Source organism: Erinaceus europaeus, chromosome 8 (genome assembly GCF_950295315.1).
Source record: "Erinaceus europaeus chromosome 8, mEriEur2.1, whole genome shotgun sequence".
Lineage (NCBI taxonomy): Eukaryota > Metazoa > Chordata > Mammalia > Eulipotyphla > Erinaceidae > Erinaceus > Erinaceus europaeus.
In genome coordinates this window covers 48,892,016-48,913,617 of record NC_080169.1, presented here as the reverse complement: position 1 = coordinate 48,913,617, position 21,602 = coordinate 48,892,016, and the positions used below count along the sequence as shown (strand labels likewise).

General features: G+C 37.5%; 1 protein-coding gene and 1 long non-coding RNA gene across 2 annotated transcripts in view; one reads left to right on the top strand and one right to left on the bottom strand.

Moving 5' to 3' along the window:
• LOC132539901 (uncharacterized) overlaps positions 1 to 21,602 on the bottom strand; it is an 805,919-nt gene that overhangs the window by 141,994 nt on the left and 642,323 nt on the right. The gene's annotated exons all lie outside the window — the stretch shown is intronic.
• On the top strand, positions 6,282 to 6,713 carry LOC103121988 (NADH dehydrogenase [ubiquinone] 1 alpha subcomplex subunit 5-like). Its single transcript, XM_007532552.3, has one exon. It carries the CDS (start codon positions 6,296 to 6,298, stop codon positions 6,644 to 6,646), a length of 351 nt encoding a protein of 116 aa, XP_007532614.1. The 5' UTR covers positions 6,282 to 6,295; the 3' UTR covers positions 6,647 to 6,713.

Sequence of the window (21,602 nt, the reverse complement as noted above, 5' to 3'; positions counted from 1 at the left end):
ATGGGATGTTGGACATATAGAAAGGTTGGAATGTAATTGTATACAAGAAAACAGTTTAGATGAATGTTAATTCAGTAATTACAGGTACAAAACCTTCTTACCTTGGTCATATTAAAACAAGCAAAGGTATTACCATGGTGTGACAACTGCTGCATGTCACTCTCCTAATTCACTAGTTAAAGCAATGAAAATCACCTGAAAACTTACTAATTGCAACTGAGATTTTTTTCAGAACTCATTAATCTAGAGGTGGGTACAGGCATGTGTGGTCAGTGAATGGAAAAAGGCAATGATGGTGAGACTCTCAAGACTTAAGTAACCATTCTTAGGGACAGTTGGCTCCATGTTGGCAGCTCCAAAGTGGAGCACATTGTAAGAGACAGAAAGGTGGTAAATTTATGGGCACTTAGCCTGTGATCTCAGGGGTAACACCATATTTAAATGTCCACAAGGATTAAGTAGTGTTCAAGAGAAATATCTGGCCAAGATCTATAGCCCTGTGGTATATGCTGGTATGTCATGGAAACCATATGTGGTTAAAATAGTTATGCAAGTACCTATAAGCATATCTGTATATAGATTTAACATACTTAATTTTTAAAAAATGGTTTTGTTAATTTTGCATGAATTTAAACCTTTGTAGTTCACCCCCCCACAAGATAAACCTTTAGATTCATGGTAAAGTTATCTAAATCTATCTGTGGACTAGAATTTCCATGTTCAAAAATAAATTAAATTTTTGAATTTTCTTCTTTTAAGGCTTTGTATACATAATTTTAGTGTTAGCAGGAGGCTTCTAAAGAAGCTCTCTGAATCAGGTTACTTGCATACAAAAAAAAAAAGATACCGCCAGTAATAAAGTTGAATTTTTTTTCCTGAAGTATGCTGGCCATAGTTTTAACTGTGTACAAATCCCAAATATTAAACACCTAACTAATGATCCATGGAATATTGCAATTTTATACATAGCAACCTGACATGCAAACAGAAGCTGGACTACTACCATAGTTAAACAAAGGAGAAATAGAGCCTTAAAAAAGGTCAAACACACATCTTGATAATCACTAAAAATTATGGACTCATGAAAAACAAGTAAGGCAAATAATTATGGTTATCATCTACTTAAACATTCACAGCAATATATTACATCTTTTCTAGAAGGTTTTTGCAAGGTGCAACAAATGGGCTTATAGTACTAGTGAAAAAGTTGGGAGAGTTATTTCTGTCTAAGAATCATGTTGACCATACCTAGTGGGATACCCTCCCACTTAACCCAGCTATAGGAGGGATTCTAGTGTACCATTTCCACCCTATCTAGTGGTGTCCCATACTTTCTTCCCATTGTCAACATCCAGGTTCAAAACTTCATATATTTGAAAGAAAGAAAAATATGAAAACAAAAACCATACGAAGATACCTAGAAATGGGAAGAATGATTGAATTCGGTTCCCTTCCTAAGACCTGTACTGATCTATTTCTTTCTTGGCGAACTATGAATGCTAAGGCGTCAATCTCTGTAAGAAGTCTTGGAGCTCCGCCTACTGGTGTATGAAGCCATTCGAGAACACCATGCTTCTGCCACAGTGCCCCCACTACCATGGGGGTAGAGTTAAAGATTAGAAGATTTATTGGAGAGGAGGGGGAGAACTGAACAAGGTGCATGTCCTGGAGAGCCTGGTTAACTTTTTCCAGTGACAAGGAGGCTTCGGTGGTTAACATACGCTTTGAGGAGGGCTGTTTGTTTCCTTTTAACAGATCAAACAGTGGTTTCAGGCAGCTAGTAGGCAGATAAAGATACTGCCTAAGCCAATTAAAATTTCCAAGAAAACTTTGTAAAGAAGCAAGAGTGAGATTAGAAGGAAAAGTAACACAAGGTTTTAAGGGATGAATGTACGTTAAGGAAATCTCTGACCCTAAGAAAGATATTGGAGGAATTAGCTGTATCTTCTCAGGAGCTACATTAAGTCCACTTTTCTTTAAGGCAGGGATTAGAAAATCACATAGGGTGGAGAGATCTGTATCTAATTCTCCCCATATTAACACGTCATCCATATAATGAAAAACCTTAAGGCCCTTATGAATATATGGAAAAAGGGCAGATTTAACAGCCTCTTGACAAATTGTAGGACTATTGGCCATACCCTGGGGCAGTACCACCCATTCATATCTGTCGGCAGGGCCAGCATTATTAATAGAAGGAACAGAGAAGGCAAAATGTTTACAATCTTGTGGGTGTAAGGGAATAGAGAAAAAACAATCCTGTATATCAATAGGTATAATTGGAATTCCTGTGGGAATCGCAGAAGCAAGAGGCAAACCCCTTTGGGGGGAGCCCCAAACCTGCATGGCTTTATTAACCGCATAAAGATATTGGAGGAGGTGCCATTTTCCTGAGCACTTTTTAATCACAAAGACCGGAGTATTCCATGGGCTCCGAGAATGATGAATGTGTCCCAAAGACAACTGCTCTTGGACGAGTTCTTTTAAAATTTCTAGCTTCTGCCTAGGCAAAGGCCATTGTTCCACCCAGAAAGGCTCATTAGAAAGCCAATCTAAGTGGGAAGTTCTGTTATGAACAGTGGCAGTTAGTATGGGGGGTGCTGGTTGGGTCTAGCAGTCTCACAGGAGTGAGTGTGGTGTCCTGCAGAGGTGTCTGAGGATATCACTACATCCAAAGATTCCAGCAAGTCTCTTCCCAATAAATTGCTGCTTATATCAGCTATTAAAGGCAGAAAGTATCCAGTAGTCCCTTCTGGATCTTCCCACACAAGGGAATCTCATGTGAGGAATGCCTGAGTCAACCCTCCAACACCATGTAAGCATGGTCCTGGGAGGAGTTCCCAACTCTGGGGAACCTCTGCTTATCTTAAGATTGTCTTATTAGCTCCCATGTCAATCAAACACTTAAAAGGAATATTACCAATATTTACTGTCATAGTTGGATGACCCCTATCTAAAACAGGGGTTGTCCACAAAATCTCAGGCTCTGAATCTGAGGTGTTCTCTTGCTCCAGCTGGTTATTTCTATGCTGGAAGTTCCCACACACCATGCATTCCTCCTTCTGCTCACCGTCTGCTATTGTTACTTGGCGTGGTGGGCATAGGATGGGTTGGGTCCCAAGCTGGGCTTCTGTTTATGGAAGAAGGGCACGTCACCAAGTGGGTGACCTGCTTCATTCCCTCTTGGGGGCAGGGCTAAGGGAAGCCCCACACCTAGTTTAAATCTCTGTTTACATTTGGCAGGGGTGTGCCATTCCTATGGAACCTTGACCAACAATCTCTCTTCCAGTGAAACCCTTTCTGGCATCTGGGAGAAGGCATTCGTGGTCTCTGGTTCCCTGACTGGAGGCAGGGTTGCCCTGACTGGAGGCGGGGTTGCCCTGACTGGAGACGGGGTTGCCCTGACTGGAGGCAGGGTCCAGCTTATTTTCTGGACATTGTTATGCCAATGCCCTTGGCACCGCACTGAAAGCAAGCCCCTTTTTGCTTATGTAAGGTAGCTGCATAGGCCTGCATCATAGGTGCTTGAAAAGAGCTTGATCTAAGATCCTGTGTAGCTATAATCCAGGTATCTGGGTGTTTGCTTTTAAGAGCCATACATGCCTGTCGGAAATACGGAAGCATTCCATCCCAAACAATGGATCCCAGGAGGAGAAAATGAGCATCAGGATTATAAATCTTCCTTTCCAAACTAGACTGGACCCTGGCACCACTTCACTCCTGTGAGAATATCATACATCAGAAAAGGTAGCAGCAACAAATGCTGGAAAGGCTATGGGGACAAAAGAACCCTCCTGCACTGCTGGTGGGAATGTCAGTTGGTCCAAGTCCTGTGGAGAGCAGTCTGGAGAACTCTCATTAGGGTAGAAGTGGACTTCCTCTATGATCCTGTAATTCATCTCCTAGGGATCTATCCTAAGGAACCAAGTATACCCATCAAAAAATATTTTTGTATACCTATGTTCATAGCAGCACAATTTGTAATAGCCAAAACCTGGAAGCAACCCAGGTGTCCAACAATAGATGGGTAGCTGAATAATTTGTGGTATATATACATAATGGAATACTATTCAGTTATTAAAAATGGTGAATTCACATTCATTACCCCATTTTGGATGGAGCATGAAGAAATCATGTAAAGTGAAATAATTCAGAAGCAAAAGGAAGAATATGAGATGATCTCACTCAAAGACAGCAGTTACAAGATTAGAAGGGAAAACACTAAGCAGAACTTGGACTTGAGTTGAAGTATTCTACCAAAGAAAAGACTTGGGTGGGGGTTTTGTTTCTGGTCGTGGAACATGATGGCAGAGGAGGACCTAGTAGGAGTTGTATTGTTATATGGAAGAGTTATGCGTGTATAAACTATTGTATCTCACTGTTGACTGTAAGCCATTAATCCCCCAATAAAGAAGTAAAAAAAAAAAAAAGAAAAAATAATAATTGTATCTAGACAAGTATGAAATTCTTACTCCAAGTAAGTAAAATGTGTTGACATTTAAATTGTGTTTTTAGCAAATGGAGCTAGGCTACAAATTCTGGAAGTTGTCAGTTTCAAACAAGATATCTGAATATTGCCAGTTATGCAGGTGTCCACACGGAAAACACAAGATGAAAACTTCTTTTCACTGCTGCTTTTTTTTTTTTTTTTCATGGATTAGCTGGAGTTGGAGTATCTGACTACAGTTCTTTCTTAGAGAAACCCTTTGTGGCCATTGTGGTTGCCATTACCCACACATCCCTCTTAAATCCCAGCAGTACCTTTAGTTCCCTATTCAACCCCTAGCTGAGCCCATACTGTGCATCTCTGAAGCCTCTTCCATTAAATGAGCTTTCCTATGCAGAGGATAAGGCTGACATTTTGGAGAGTATCCTGACATTCACAGAAGTGTCTGTCCATGGTAAATATAGCTCAGTAGAATCAGCATGTTCTATTAAGAAATTTTCTATAGATCTTAATGATTTCCCTCACTGCCGGCAAAGGAAGTTTTACATGTGTTAAAAACTAATTGAAAATCAAAATTTATTTTTGAAATATCCACAAAAATGAACATGTTGCAGATCCTACAAGTCAATGTAATTCAAATAAAACAAGACAGAAATTACGAAGGCTCTGTGTCATGTTATGCTATTTTGACTTGCTGTTATTTTTAACAGATTGTATATCAAGCAGGCATGGTACAGCTTGACAGAACTCTATGAGAATCTTATCTGGAACTCACTGATCACTTGTCCTTAGGGGAGATCATCTCAGCCTTAATTTCCTTATTATGTTCTCAGCAGTTATTATAGGTGTTAACTCAAGTTGTTACTATTCCTTCATCTTCTAGCTATTGCTAGCAAGATATTTCCCAGGTCTGAGATACAAATAAGAGCAGGTAGGCATCATAATGCTTCAAATTCTGGAAATTGTTTTAGTATTCAGTTCAAACATTTTTGGGGAAGGAATCTTAACAATAAAAAAAGAGTATACTAATAGCACATATTGAAAAATTTTTTTTACATAAAGATTTTTGTATTGAAATCTCATTTATCACTACCTTTTGATTGTGAAATACCCTCAGGTGTTGTTAGATAGTGATGCAACTGCAAGTTTTAAACAGATACAAATTCCTATGGTCACATTTGAACTGAAAATAGAGAACTCAGATTAGTCTAGTTATGAGAGCCATGTAGTATCATAGTGCTTTGCTAAATGTGTTTTTCAGAAAAATCTTCCCAGGATAGATAAACCTACCAATGTGTCCTGGAGCTCAGATTCCCCCGAACACTGCCCCACTAGGGAAAGAGAGAGACAGGCTGGGAGTATGGATCGACCTGTCAATGCCCATGTTCAGTGGGGAAGCAATTACAGAAGCCAGACCTTCCAACTTCTGCACCCTGTAATGACCTTGGGTCCATATTCCCAGAGGAATAAAGAAGAGGGAGGCTTTCAATGAGGGGATGACATAGGGAGTTCTGGTGTTTGAAATTGTGTGGAATTATACATCTTTTGTCCTATGGTCTTGTCAATATCTTCACTTTTTTAAACAAGAAAATTTAAAAGCAAATCAGTTTTCAACAAGTATGTCACTCTCAGTGACCAACATTCCCAGTAGCACCAGGAAATTTATTTAGAAATTCACATTTCTAGACACCTCTGAACCAGAAAATCAGCACCCCAAGAGTAGTGTTTAGTATTCAGTGTTATCATAAACTCTTTTAGATAATTCTAATATTCATTCAAGTGTGAGAACCACTGCTCTAATGTAGTGCTTCTTAAATTTGAGTTTATAGTTGGCTTGCTGGGGCTGTCATGGCGGGTCTGCTGAAAAAGACCACTGGCCTAGTGGAATTGGCTGTGTGTGACACTCTACACAAGAGACTAAAGATATTGTATGCAAAGATTCTGGATGTTCTTGATCAAATCCCTAAAAATACAGCATATAGGAAATACACAGAGCAGATTACAAATGAGAAGCTTAGCATGGTTAAAGCGGAACCAAATGTGAAAAAATTAGAAGAACAACTTCAGAGTGGCCAAATAGAAGAGGTGATTGTTCAGGCTGAAAACGAACTAAGTCTGGCAAGAAAAATGGTCCAGTGGAAACCATGGGAGCTGTTAGTAGATGAACCTCCTACCAACCAGTGGAAGTGGCCAATATGATCATCATAAAATTACTTGTGTGCTGAGGAGAAACTGATATAATTAAATGCCCAGATTTATTAAACTATTTCCAAATTACTGGTATTTTATAATCAAGAAAACAGATTTAAAAGATATCTAGGAGACTTGGAGATTATGGAAATTTTAAATGTTAATCTGTTTTTTATTTGTAAGATAGTCATCAAAACTATTTCAGTGCTTGAGGAAGTTGCTTAGTTGGGAGAGCAAGAGCTTTGCATGTCTGCGGTTCCCAGTGTGACCCCCAGCACTGCCTGTACTGTGGCTCCTCTCTCCCTCTCCCTCTCCCTCTCCCTCTCCCTCTCCCTCTCCCTCTCCCTCTCCCTCTCCCTCTCCCTCCCCCCCCATCTCTCTGTCAAAAAAAAAATTTGAGTTTATAGAGATTATAATAAAAGGTCTAAACTATGATAATTAATGCCATCCACAGCCCCAAGTTCCAATTCAACTTTTTGGGTATCAATTAATTCACATTTTAATAAAATGCATTGGGCTGGCAAAATAACTTGGATTATTTGCCTGCTTTGCTATACATGTCATTCAGATTTGAACACTGGGGGAAGTTTTAGTGGTATTGTAATATATTTTTATGGTGCTATGTATATTTGATATATATATATTAGTATATGGGTATATACATATGTATATATTTGATGCTATAATATATTTATATGTTTTTTGGTGCTGTAGTATATCTTTAATTCATGACTCTCCTTCTCCCTTTATATCTGGAAAAGCTTGGAGCGGTAAAGTCCTTGTAACAACAAGATGCTTTTATTGACTGCCTGAGCTTGAGAATGACTTTATTAATAATCATATTTCAGTGACTTCCATTAAGAGAGTGTAGGGGTGTGGGTTAAAGAAGAAGAGGGAGGAAAAGGAGGAGGAAAAGAACAATAGGAGGAGAAGGAGGGAGATAAAAATAGCTTTCCAGCTTAAAATAAAAATACAAGTCTTTTTTGGTATTTCTGGATATAACACCATTTTTAGAATTTCAGAATTATGTCTGCAGAATTTGTATTGACAGGAACTTTTAAAGGAGGCCTAGGATATTTATTTATCTTTTCCCCACAAAAAGTGGCTTGGAAGTGGTGAAATTTGTTGTGAGGGCCAGACTCTTTAAAAAAAAAGAGTAGTCCAGGCAGTGGCACACCCTGTTGGGCAAACATGTTACATCATGCATAAGGACTCTGGTCCCTGACTGTAGGAGGGAAGTTCCATGAGCTCTGAAGCAGTGCTGTGGTTCTCTCCGCCCCCCCCCCCCCCCCATCCATCCCTTTTCTCAGGGAAAAAAAAAATACGGAAAAAAGGCCACCTGGAGTGGTTGAATCATTGTGCAGGCACTGGTTTCCAAAGATAAACCTATAGCATTTTTTAAAATGAATTAAAATATGTATTTTTATGTTAGCTTCCAGGGCTTTTCCTAAGCTCTGGAATCTTGGGCTTGAAATGAAAAAAGCTCTCTGAGAATTTTACTACAATATTCTGGTCTCTATCAAATTCCCTTCATCTTAAATACCTGACTCCTATTTTTCTACATAATTAGTTGAGGACAAAGCCCTAGCTCCTTCTTCAGTTGAAATCAGATATCACTTTCTCTTACTTTCCTGTATCTGATCTTCTCATGAGTTTGAGTAAGAATAAATCTTTATGGTGGAATAGGATGATGATTTGGTAGAGAGTGAAACTGACTGGCACCTATCTTGAAATAAATATACCCTTGTGATAATAATAATCCCATAAACCAATGTTCCCTCAATAAAATGATACTGAATTAAAAAAAAAAACAATCCAACATATACAATATCTGAAAGTGAAAATGCCAAGAGATCTTTTAAGAGAAAAAAATAGTCATAAAAAATCCTAATGGGGAGAAAATCCATTCCTTAAGAAGAGAAGCATTACTTTCCCAATAATTCTAGATCTGACAACTGGATTATGAAGTAAGCATAGCTTTCCAGCTGTGTAAACTATGGAAGCAGCAAACTGATTCATCATCTTTTGTATTTTTTTAAACCTGAGAACTCAGAAAAGTTTGTACATTTTTAAATGGCAACAATAAAACAACAAGGGTAACAAAAGGGAATAAATAAATATTTAAAAAAAATTTTTAAAAAGAAGGAAGGGGAAAATACAGGGTAGGGTATAACTTAGACTATCTTTGATCTTTTGCATCAGATCCAAGGACTCTGAATGGTGCAGGCAGGAGGGACCACAGTACACTATGGTGGGGGGAGACGTTAGATGGGGTTGGTACAGTGGGCACATATCTACCATAGAGAGACAAGAGACTACATATGTGGGCTGGAGAAAGCAAAATGGTTGTGCAGAAAAGACTTTCACCCCTGAGGACCAAAGGTCCTAGGTTCAATTCCAGGTACAGTCATAAGCCAGAACAGAACAGTGCTTTGGTAAAATTAAAGCAAGAAAGCAAGGAAAACTATACATACAACAACTGTCTTATAAGTGATCATTTCCCTTCCAAAAACTGATTTGATAAAAGATCCTTTGAATTTGAATCATACTCATTTATCATCTATAGCAGTTTTTCTTCTACAAAGTACAAAAGAAGTGCTACTACTACTGTGATGACTGTGCTTAGTCTCATATAACACATAATATTAAAGATATTTCTTAGATAACATTCCACAGGGAAAAAATATATACTGACACCTCTTCTAGGCTATAAGTTCCCAGAGGGAATAAATTCCCTATTTTTTCATTCATGCCAGTTTTCTTTCATCTTGAGCAACTTCTCATCTTTATGTTTTTCATCGGATTATATTCTTTCTCATCTTATAACTTACTATCTTGACATTTTTAGAAAGAAAACCCATTAGAATAGGAGCTTTATTATGATATAAGATGCAGACTACAAGATATATTCCACCAGAAACATAAGGGAAAGATATGGTGAGGGGGAAAGTCAAGGCTTGCAGCTTAGTGAGAAGGAATTTTCTCCCTCCAACACAGACATTACCTTCCATAGATTTTTTTTTCTGTCATTAAATGTATGATATTTTTAGCTCTTCCACAAAAAGCTAAAAATATTTTAAAATTTCACTTTCAATTATTTTAATTCATTTTTTGTTTCATATTAAGTTTTACTTTTTCCTGCTGGGGCCTGGTGGTGATGCACCTGATTGAGTGCACATGTCACAAAGTACAAGGACCCAGGTTCAAGGCCCTGGTCCACACCTGCAGGGAGAAAACTGTTCAAGTGGTGAAGCAGTATTGCAGGTGTTTTCCTATCTCTCTTTGTCTCTCCATCTTAATTTCTGATTGTCTCTATCTAATAAATAAAGATAATAAAAAAATTCTTTTTAAAAAAATTCCTGCAAAGAATAAAAAAACCCACACTTACATACTTACCTCTTTCAAAGAGAAAGTTTTCTTATCTAAAAATAGAGAAAAAGGGGGGCCAGGTGGTAGAGCAGCAGGTTAAGTGCACATGCTGCAAAGCACAAGGACCAGTGTAAGGATCCTGGTTCGAGCCCCTGGCTCCCCACTTGCAAGGAGGTCACTTTTCAGGTGGTGAAGCAGGTATCTTTCTCTCTCCCTCTCTGTCTCCCCCCCTCTTGATTTCTCTCTGTCCTATCTAACAACAATAATAACAACAACAAGGGCAATAAGGGTGACAACAACAACAAAAAAGGAAAAAAATGGCCTCCAGGAGCAGTGGATTTGTGGTGCAGGCACTGAGCCCCAGCAATAACCCTGGAGACAAAAAAAAAAAAAATAGAGAGAGGTCAGGTGGTGGCACACTAAGCTGAGTGCACACATTACCATGAACAAGGTCCTGGGTTCAAAATCCCTGCCTCTACCTGCAGGGTGAAAGCTTCACAAGCTGTGAAATAGTGTTGCAAGTCTCTCTTTCTCTCTCTTTCTTCCTTTCAATTTCCCCTCCCTTTTGATTTTTTTCTGTCTCTATAAAATAAAAATAAATAAAATTAAAACAGAGGATGAAAGAGTGAAGATACAGTATGAGAAACATAGTAATTTCTAAGATCTACAAAACACATGGAAGTAAACTAAAAAAATAAACGAAAACCAACAGTAACCACTTATCAAGAGGGTAGTCAGAAAAACCTAAAACAAATATTTCTAACAAATTCAACTACTAGAGACTAACATTCTACTTTTTTGTTTATTTATTTAATGAATATTATTGTAAGTAAGCTAATGTAAAAAGTTCCCTGTACTTAACCACTATTATCAGGTTCCCTCTCAAATATCTTATTTATTGCTAGTACCATTGGCATCTATAGTTGACACAATGATATGATCCATTTGTATGTAGAAAGACTAGTACTAGTTCATTTACATGAAAAATTACTAAATAGTACACTCTTTTGCAGGCCTAATTGCATTCTTATTTTCTGTTGTGTGTGTAGACCAGATATTTTATGCTACATAGTGATTTTCTGCTACTATCACAAATTATGTGACACAATCCCAATGCTACTTGGAAATTTTATTTATATTTTCCTTCTTGTTATTATACTTGAATGGGGCTGGTGTGGATTGTGTACAGTATAGTTGACACATAGTTGCAACCCCTTCATCTCTATATTTTATTTTTAACAGTTTGCATTTCTTTGATTTTAGTCATTCAAGGTAGTTACAGTAATATTTGAGTGTCAGGAAAAATGACCATTGGTAAAACAATGATGAAAATCTTTACAAGACTCTAGATAAAGCAAGATGCTAGTGAAATGTCTATATTTATGGATTACAGAAATAATGACTGGTTCATAGTTGGCATGCCAAATAAGTTTTAGCTGGAGGTGAAATAATAGTAGTCAAAATCAAATGCAACTTTTACCACTAAAAATAATAAGACAGCTAAAATTCAGAGTGCTTAATGTAGGAGACACTGTGCTATCTTATTTGATTTATTTTGTTTATGTATTTGTTGGTGCTTTTTTCAAATTTACATTTTAAATCTGGTGTTGTCAAACAGTGTATTGTAGCAAATGGAAGCAAGTGAAACAGGTACAAATGGAAACAAGTGAAACAGGTAAAAAGAATCAGTTATACAGTAGCAGTTCCCAACTCTTCTCCCTCACAGTTTGCATTCTCCCAGGGATAAAGGTGCAGAATAAACTCTGTGTTTTTAGTGTCTACGTCATCACACTCATGTCTAAGGTATTGCAGAAACATGGATACTTTTCTGGATTCTGTGCACTGTTTTCTTCTGAGATACAATGACATTTCATGAGTTGCTCAACATAGTAGAACTACAGGAATATCAATTTATGCATTCTCTGGGAAGATTTGGAATTCAGGAGGTACAAATTACAGATTTACATAGTTTGCTTTGTACAATGCACCCACATGCACACTGATACAACTTTGAAGCAAAAGGAAAAATTTCTAGCTGAGATCTTAGCACTCCCTAAAACAGACAGTTAGTTTTAGAGTCTAGTAGAGTTTTGGTCCCTTCATATTTGTTTTTGTTGATTGAGATTAAGCTCTATAAAAAGCAAGTCATAGATTCTTTAAATTAACTACTTAAAGTCAGACTCATATGTTGACTGCTATCAAGTGAAACCTTATATTAATTTAAGCTTTGCTTTTATAAGAAACATTGAATAATCTTGAAGATGACAACCTTTTTATGTTTTGTTTTTTATTAGTAATTTAATATTGATTTACAAGATTGTAAGGGTTCTAATTGTAATTCCATACAGTTCCTACCACCAGGGTTGTATGTCCTATCCCTTCTATTGGAAACTTACCTATTGATTATCCCTCTGGGAATGTGGACCAAAGTTCTTTTGGGGTGCAGAAGGTGAAATTTCTGACTTCTGTAATTGCTTCTTCCCTGGATATGGCTATTGGAAGGTCTATCCAAGTGCACAGTCTGTTTCTGTCTTTCTCTAATAATGTAGGGCTCTGAGAGGTGAGGTTCCAGGAAGCATTCATTGATGAGGAAATTTTCTACCCAGCGAAGTCAGAATAATATCACTAGCATCTGGAATTTGGTGGCTGATATACAGTAAGATGGAAAGCAGGACAAAATGTTTAATAAACAGGAACCAAAAAGTAAGAATACAACAGATGAAAGTAGGGAACCTAGGGTAGAAGGAAGATGGAAGTTTATTTTAGGAATGTTCCTAGGAACCTATATCTTAATAATCTTTGCATGATAGCTAACATAGGGGTGGCCCAGAAATATTGTTGGAAAGATGGTGTCATAGTTTAGAGTAGAACTAGGAACCAGGATTAGGGCAGAGAGTTGCTTGTAAATTAGAAGAAAATATATAAATTCAATTAACTGTTTATAACAGTGATCTAACCCAGGGCCCATATACATTCATAATTAGCACAGGAACCTACAACCTCTGAGTCCTTGTCAGACAGCTCACAGTCCATAGTCACACCTGGGAACATTCTAGACTGTGCTCATTTCAGAGATATTTATCCTCATATGGCAGAGTAGGATGACCCAGTGTCTCTTCAAAGAGTGGGGCAGTCCCTACCAATTCTATTTCATGGTGATGGTATGTTCCTGAAGAAGCCTGCAAAAAGGCTTATAATGATATTCCCAAGGAGTGTGTCCAGTGATGGTAGAGAAAGAGCTCTATAAGAGGTCTGGGCCCATAATGATCTCTAGGGGTAAATCCAAGTATTCCCTGTCTAGGACCCTTGGTGAGTGGGTGGCCTGATAATGGCCAAAGAGGCCATCATTAATCAAGCCATTTTCTTGCCCTTATCTAGCTTTTGTAGTCATTTCATTATCTGACAAGCTTACAGTTTCTCCCAGTTAAGTGTCCTTTGTTGAATTCAAACCAGTTTTAGGTTTACAGGATCTGTCCTTAAGTTAGGGAGGAAACAAAGCTAGGGTTTTAATGGGGTCTTCGTTGACTTCAAGTTTTTCTGTACTAATTTTTGTGATTATTCTAACAAAGGTTGTGATAGGGACAATAACTGTCCTTTATTTAATATATACTTTTTGCCAGTCTATCTCTTGGCCAGTTGTATAGTGTTTCTTCTGAGTGCTTAGAACTTTTTATTTTTTTATATTTTAAAACTTTATTTTTGCAGTTATTCTATGATTAGTGTTTTTCCCATGAAGTCTTGGGCTCCTTTAGGGAAAAGCCATGTAGACTTAGTCTAGGTGGCTGTTGAGCTTAGTCACCTCTTGGGACAATCTGAGTTCTTAGTCAATGTCCATGAAAGCATCAATAAACTTAAAAAAAAAACAACTTCAATACAATGTGTTAGGGCTGTAAATGTTGGAACCAGTATAAGAAGTCAAATAATATTCATGTTTTATTTTATTCTTCATTTTCTCTTTTGCATAATAAGATTATTAGAACCTTGTAAAGTCTTTTTTTTTCTGTTCAATTTTCTTCTTTATTGAGGAGTTAATGGTCTACATTATAATTTTCACATAGGTACAACCTCTCATTTCCCCATGATAGGTGTCTGCAAGATACTCTCGCCTCCAACTTTCTTTTACTTTTTACTATTACTATTTTTTTATTTGTAAAATGGAAACACTGATCATAGGATAAGAGGGGTACATTTCCACACACTGCCCACCCCCAGAGCTCCATATCTAATCTCTTGATAACTTTCATATTCTTTATCCCACAGATAAAATATCCCATGGACCCAGGATAATTGTGGGGTGCAGAAAGTAGAAGGTCTGGCTTCAGTAACTGCTTCTCCGTTGAACATGGGCATTGGCAGGTCAATCCGAGTTCCCAGCCTCTCTCTCTCTTTCCCTAATGTGGAAAGGATCTGGGGAGGTAAGGCTTCAAGACACATGGTGGGGTCCTCTGCCCAAGGAAGACAGGTTGGCATCATGGTAACAACTGGAAACTGATGGCTCAAAAAAAGTTAAGATATAATGCAGAGCAAATTTTTGACTAATTATGAACCTACAAGCATGAATATTGCAGATGAAGATTTGGGTCTCCATTTTGGAAAAAGGTCTATTTTATATATATTCCAGAAGGCCCATGGTTTTACTAGTTTTTGCCTTCACCTGACGTCTAGTATGCAGGTGAACCCAAGTTAATTGTCTGGGGAGATGGTGTGATAGTTGGAAAAAAGACTAGAAAGCTGGATCAGGGAAGAGAGTAGCTCCCAATTATGGGGAAATTATATAAATCTTGTTAACTGTAAACCCCACCAGTTTAATCAGGGGCCCATTGTCAGCACAGGAGCCTATGTGACCTCTGCATCCCTGTAGTTCTGGGCTCACATTCTGTGCTCACTGCTAGGAACATTCCAGGCTGCACTAATTTCAGGACCCATCTTCTTTGGGTAGTAGGTATAGTGTGTTTTCTCACCTCCCCTTGAAGAATGGAACATTCCCTACTATTATTGATCCACATTGAGGGCAAGGTCCTATAGGGGCTCAAAGGGGGTCCATTATGTTGTTCTCTCCTTTTAAGCTTTTTTTTAATGACTCTATACCACACTTTTCTTTAAAAATATTATTTATTTTTGTATTTGGTGAAATATAGTGGATCCGTTTCATTCTTCTTCATGTTTCAACCCATTTATTACAACACAGTTTGGTGAAGAGACTGATTTCTGGGCACCTGTGTAAAAGATTAGATGTCCATAGATGTGGGGGCTTATTTCTAGGCTCTCAGTTCTATTCCACTGGTCAGTGTGTCTATTCATGTTCCAGTACCATGCAGTTTTGATGACAACAGCCCTATAATGCAATTTTAGATCTGGTAGTGTGATGCCTTCAGTTCTGTTCTTTCTTCTCAAGATTGTTTTGGAAATTCTAGGTCTTTTCTGGTTCCAGATAAACATTTGTAGCATTTGTTCTATTCTCCTAAAAAATGTGGTTGGAATCTTGATGGGGATAGCATTCAATTTGTATATAGCTCTGGGTAGTATATTCATTCTGATGATGTTGATTTTTCCAACCCATGAACATGGAATATCTTTCCACTTCTTTGTGTCTTTTTCTATTTCCTTGAGTAGTGACTCATAATTTTCAGTATACAAGTCTTTCATTTCTTTGGTTAGGTTTATTCCTAGATATTTTATTGTTTTTTTGTTGCTATAGTAAAAAGAATTGATTTCTAGATTTCATCTTCTAACTTAGTGTTTGCATAGAGGAATGCCACTGACTTTTGAATGTTAATTTTATAGCCTGACATCTTACTGTATTGCCTGATAATTTCCAAAAGCTTCTTGCTGGATTCCTTAAGGTTTTCTATGTATACTATCAAAAGTAAATTCCAAGTGGATCAAGGACTTGAATGTTAGACCAGAAACTATCAGATACTTAGAAGAAAATATTGGCAGAACTTTTTTCCGCATAAATTTTAAAGACATCTTCAAAGAAGCGAATCTAATTACAAAGAAGACTAAGGCAAGCATAATCCTATGGGACGACATCAAATTAGAAAGCTTCTGCCCAGCAAAAGAAACCAATACCCAAACAAAGAGACCCCTCACAGAATGGGAGAAGATCTTTACATGCCATACATAAGAGTTTAATCACCAAAATATACAAAGAACTTGCCAAACTCAACAACAAGAAAACAAATAACCCCATCCAAAAATGGGGAGAGGACATGGACATGATATTTGCCACAGAAGAGATCCAAAAAGATACAAGTCTTTGATTGTCAGAGAAATACAAATAAAGACAACAATGATATACCACTTCACTCCTGTGTGAATGCCATACATCAGAAAAGGTAACAGCAGCAAATGCTGGAGAGGTTGTGGGGTTAAAGGAACTCTCCTGCATTGCTAGTGGTAATATAAATTGGCCCAACCTCTGTAGAGAACAGTCTGGAGAACTCTCAGAAGGCTAGAAACGAACCTACCCTATGATCCTGCAATTCCTCTCCTGGGGATATATCCTAAGGAACCCAATATACCAATCCAAAAAGATCTGAGTACATATATGTTCTTAGCAGCACAATTTGTAATAGCCAAAACCTGGAAGCAACCCATCTGTCCAACAACACATGAGTGGCTGAGAAAGTTGTGGTATATATACACAATGGAATACTACTCAGCTATAAAAAATGATGACTTCACTGTTTTCAGCCAATCTTGGATGAAAAATTCATGTTAAGTGAGATAAGTCAGAAACAGAAGGATGAATATGGGATGACCTCACTCTCAGGCAGAAGTTGAAAAACAAGATCAGAAGAGAAAACACAAGTAGAACCTGAACTGGAATTGGTATGTTGCACCAAAATAATAGACTCTGGGGTGGCTGGGGGGGAGAATATAGGTCCAGAAAGGATGACAGAGGACCTAGTGGGGGTTGTATTGTTATATGGAAAACTGGCAAGTGTTATGCATGTACAAACTATTGTATTTACTGTTGAATGCAAAACATTAATTCACAATAAAGAAATTAAAAAAATAAAAAATTATATTATTTATTTTTTAATGACAGAGAGAGAAAGATACACAGAGAATTATAGAGAAGCCAGAGGACAGTTCAGCTTTGTCTTATTGTGGTGCTGAGATTTGGACCTAAGACCTTGGAACCAGCTTCATATATGAAAGTCTTTTGTATAGTCAATATGCTATCTCCCCAGTCCTACCTCAGCTTTATTATCTCTATAATGGAGTAAATACTATATTGATTCACATCTGACTAGATATAAGATAAAATTTTATGAAAATGTTTTATTCTAGAAGACAGAATCCCAACTGTGAAGTGAAGAGACTCCTTACCTAGTAGAGTTCAGTTTGCGTGATAGCAAGATGTGACCAAGATGACAAGATGGGAGGTGGAAACATTTTTAGCACAAAATATTTATGTCACTGATGGACAGTTGAACTCTTATCTTCCAAAGTTAATAAAGACTTTAATAAGTAGGTTAAACAGAAGTGTCAAGTTTGGTATTGGAATAGTTGTGAAAAATGTTATAATCCAAGCTATCTAAGACATGGTAATAGCAACACATAATATGTTGTGATTATATTTATATGTTAATAATAAAATCAGAAGGTCTAATTCTATTGTTTGGGCATTAAAAAAAGATAACCTTCCCTTCCACTTTTCTTTTATTTCCCCTTTTAATTAACTTATTTTTCTTTCTAAACATTGGCTGAAGGAATATGCTTCTTCCAACTCACCTGAACAATTATATGGTTGAAGAGGTGTTAGAAGGCCATATCATGAGATAGTTAAAGGGATATCAGTTACAAACTTTTAAACTAGGAAGTTGTCATTAAACAAGAGGAAGAATGCTCACAGTTGAAGAAGCAATTTAGGTTGTGTCATTCTCTGCTAACAAGGAATGACTGTAAGTACAAGTCAAAGAAATTTGACAAACTAAATACACAGGAGTTTGTTTTATTAAATTAAAAAATCCAAAATAGGCAGTCCAAAATTAAAATACCATTCATGTTGGCTGGGGAGACAATATGATGGTTATGAAATGACTTTCATGTTTGAGGCATTAGGGTCTCAGGCTCATTCGCCAGTACCACCATAAATCACAGTTGAGCAGTATTATAGTCTCTCTCTCATTTTCCACAATCTTAGATAACAAAGGAGTCCATTCTATATGCTTTGCTGTATTCTATGAGTTAGATGCAAGTCACATTTCCTCCCACATTCACAGCATAGGTATTTCAGCAGGTGTGAACACCAGGAGTTAGAGATTTGGGGAACCAACTTAAAATCTGCTGACTATACTTGATGTTAGCACATAAATTGTATTATTTAACTGTAGACAGGAAGAAACAAAAGGAAATGTGTCACAAAGAGACTTCCTGATATATATATATCATTAACCAGAATGGTGCTGCATAACCATGCCAACTCAAAAGTAGATCAGGAACTCTAGTGCTTACCTTCATCACCTATAATAGAAGCTACTAAGGTGGTCATGCTGTCAGCCAACTTCAAGGCATGTCACTTTAACCAAAGTAGCAAAGGAAAGCTATTGATGTGTGAATGATTTAGAAGAGAACCTATGTTTGTTAGTCAGGAGGGGAAATATTGGTATGATGTACTTTTAGTTATTTCCCATGTGAACATTTAAAAGACATGAGAGAACAATAGATGTCAAGTGCATGTATGGTGGTCTTCACACACACACACACACACACACACACACACACACACACACATATGGAATATGGTTATAAACCATTATGAGATTTTCAAAGCATATAAAGTAAAATACCTTTACTTTTTCTATTCAAAGTTTTAAAAAAGAGCACTAGTACAAACAGACTTTTATCGTGTATGTTTATAATGCATCAGCCTTAATTTTTACATACTTAGCAAGAAAAAAATCTAGACTTCTCTAATATTCTGAATAACCTTTTTTAAAAATATAAAAGGGAGCCGAGTGGTGGTGCACCTGGTTGAGTACACGTTACAATGTATGAGGACCCAGGTTCAAGCCCCCGGTCTCCACCTGCAGGGGGAAAGCTTTGCAAGTGGTGAAGCAGGGCTATAGGTGTCTCTCTGTCACTCCTCCTAACTATTTCCCCCTTTCCTCTCAATTTCTGGCTGTCTCTATCCAATAAATAAATAAAGATAATAAAAAAATAAAATTTGCCAAGCCCTTAAAAATATAAAAGGTACTATGAAAACTAAAAATTCATTTAAAAGTAGATGTTAATTATTATTTTATGTGAACATTGATTTTTATTTTAGTTTCATTGTAAAAATAATTATTTACTTTATATTTGGGATTAAAAAATTAAATGTAAAGGGTCATATTGAGTGAATCATCTCTCACACAATGCTAAAAAGAAATAACTTACTTGTTAAGAACTTTCATCAATGTGGTAGCACCTGCCTCAAGGCAAAAGTTCCTAGGAATTCAGTGTTTTAGGAAATCAGATTACTTACCTGTTGTGTGATCCTTGGATGCAAAAAATTGTTACACAAAACCAGGTTCAGTCTAACCTATAATTGTTTTTCTTGTCACTGCATTCATTATTAAATCTTGTTGAAATCATGGCACACTCTAGTCATATCAAGATAGTTTATGAAAATCTAAAATATTCTGCCAGTTCAAGAGATGAATAGAACTACAAAAGATTCTTATAATTCAGTTATCTGGCTTGTTTTTATTAACTTTCCAGAAAAAATAACAGAATTTTATCTTTTGCTTTATTGGAGTATTTCTAGTCTATCATTGTTTAGGACAGTAGATAGGAATATACATGTATTTTATTTCTTCTTTAATATATTTTATTAGTTTTATTTTTATTTATTTATTTTTTTTTTAAATTTTTTATTTAAGAAAGGATTAGTGAACAAAAGCATAAGGTAGGAGGGGTACAACTCCACACAATTCCCACCACCCAATCCCCATAACCCACCCTCTCCCATGATAGCCTTCCCATTCTCTAGCCCTCTGGGAGCATGGACCCAGGGTCATTGAGGGTTGCAGAAGGTAGAGGGTCTGGCTTCTGTAATTGCTTCCCCGCTGAACATGGGCGTTGACTGGTCGGTCCATACTCCCAGTCTGCCTCTCTCTTTCCCTAGTAAGGTGTGTCTCTGGGGAAGCTGAGCTCCAGGACACATTGGTGGGGTCTTCAATCCATGGAAGCCTAGCCAGCATCCTGGTGGCATCTGGAACCTGGTGATTGAAAAGAGAGTTAACATACAAAGCCAAACAATTTGTTGAGCAATCATGGATCCCAAGTTTGGAATAGTGGAGAGGAAGTGTTAGGGAGGTACTCACTGCAAACTCTAGTGTAATCCTGCTTTCAGGTATATATTTTGCAGTAGTTTATGGATACGTGTGCACATACGCTCTCTCTCACAGAAACTGGTGTATGTCTAGGTTATGGGACTTTGTTAGAAAGTGAACTACCTGAGATGAAATTAGAGTGTACTATAAAAGGAAAGGTCTCACCCGAGTAATGAAGCTGAAGGGTTGTCATTCCACACGTGAAGTCTCTGGATACACTCTGAGGTGAAGCATGTTGAGATGGCAATCGTTGCTTTGGTTAGGTTGTGATCGGCGGATGCAATATTATTTGGTATGGATTGGGAGATGCATACGGGAAAGTGAGCCCTATCCAAGGGTGCCAGGACTGGGGGAAGTAGGGGCTCTATAGTGAAGACGTGAGGTTCCTGCTGTCTTAGGGTTCAAAAAGACAATCAATAGTTAATATTATCATCACATTATTTGTTAATTGGGTTAACTTTGAAAAGTCCCTTTGTTATGGTTTGCTGTACAGTACCCAGTATCTTGTATATAGCTGTGCTATTGGAAGCTTCTAATCTACTTGGTCTAGGCTTTTGAGAGAGTCCGCATATCAAATACGTAGCCTATCTATTAAAAAGATTCAGTTTGTCTTTTGAGAACCTTTGAGACATACAATTGATTTCCCCCTCTCATATTAATTAACTACTGATTTATATGTCTACATTTTGCTAGGAGTGTACATAAACACCATTCCCATCACCAAAGGACCGTGACCCATCCCTCCCGTCCATTCCCACCCCCCACTGGCCCAGGAAGCTACATGTCTACCCCTCACCACTGGGTTTTTACTTTGGTGCCCTACTTACAATTTGATCAGGTCCTGCTTTTAGTTTCCCTTTCAGATCTTCTAAGTCAGCTTCTGTTGATGAGTGGGATCATCCCATACTCATCTTTAACTTTCTGACTTAGTTCACTTAACGTAATTCCTTCTAGCTCTGTCCAAGATGGGTCAGAGAAGGTGGGTTCATTGTTCTTGATAGCTGCATAGTATTCCATTGTGTATATATACCACAGCTTTCTCAGCCATTCATCTGTTGTTGGGCACCTGGGTTGCTTCCAGGTTTTAGCTATTATGAATTGTGCTGCTATGAACATAGGAGTACACACCTCTTTTTGGTTGGGTGTTATGGAGTCCTTGGGGTATAACCCCAGGAGAGGAATTATTGGGTCATATGGAAGGTCCATGTCTAGCCTTCTGAGAGTTTTCCAGACTGCTCTCCACAGAGGCTGTACCAATTTACATTCCC

What these genes read in the sequence shown, in the direction of transcription:
- LOC103121988 (XM_007532552.3), top strand. Translation starts at nt 6,296, where the DNA reads ATGGCGGGTCTGCTGAAAAAGACCACTGGCCTAGTGGAATTGGCTGTG.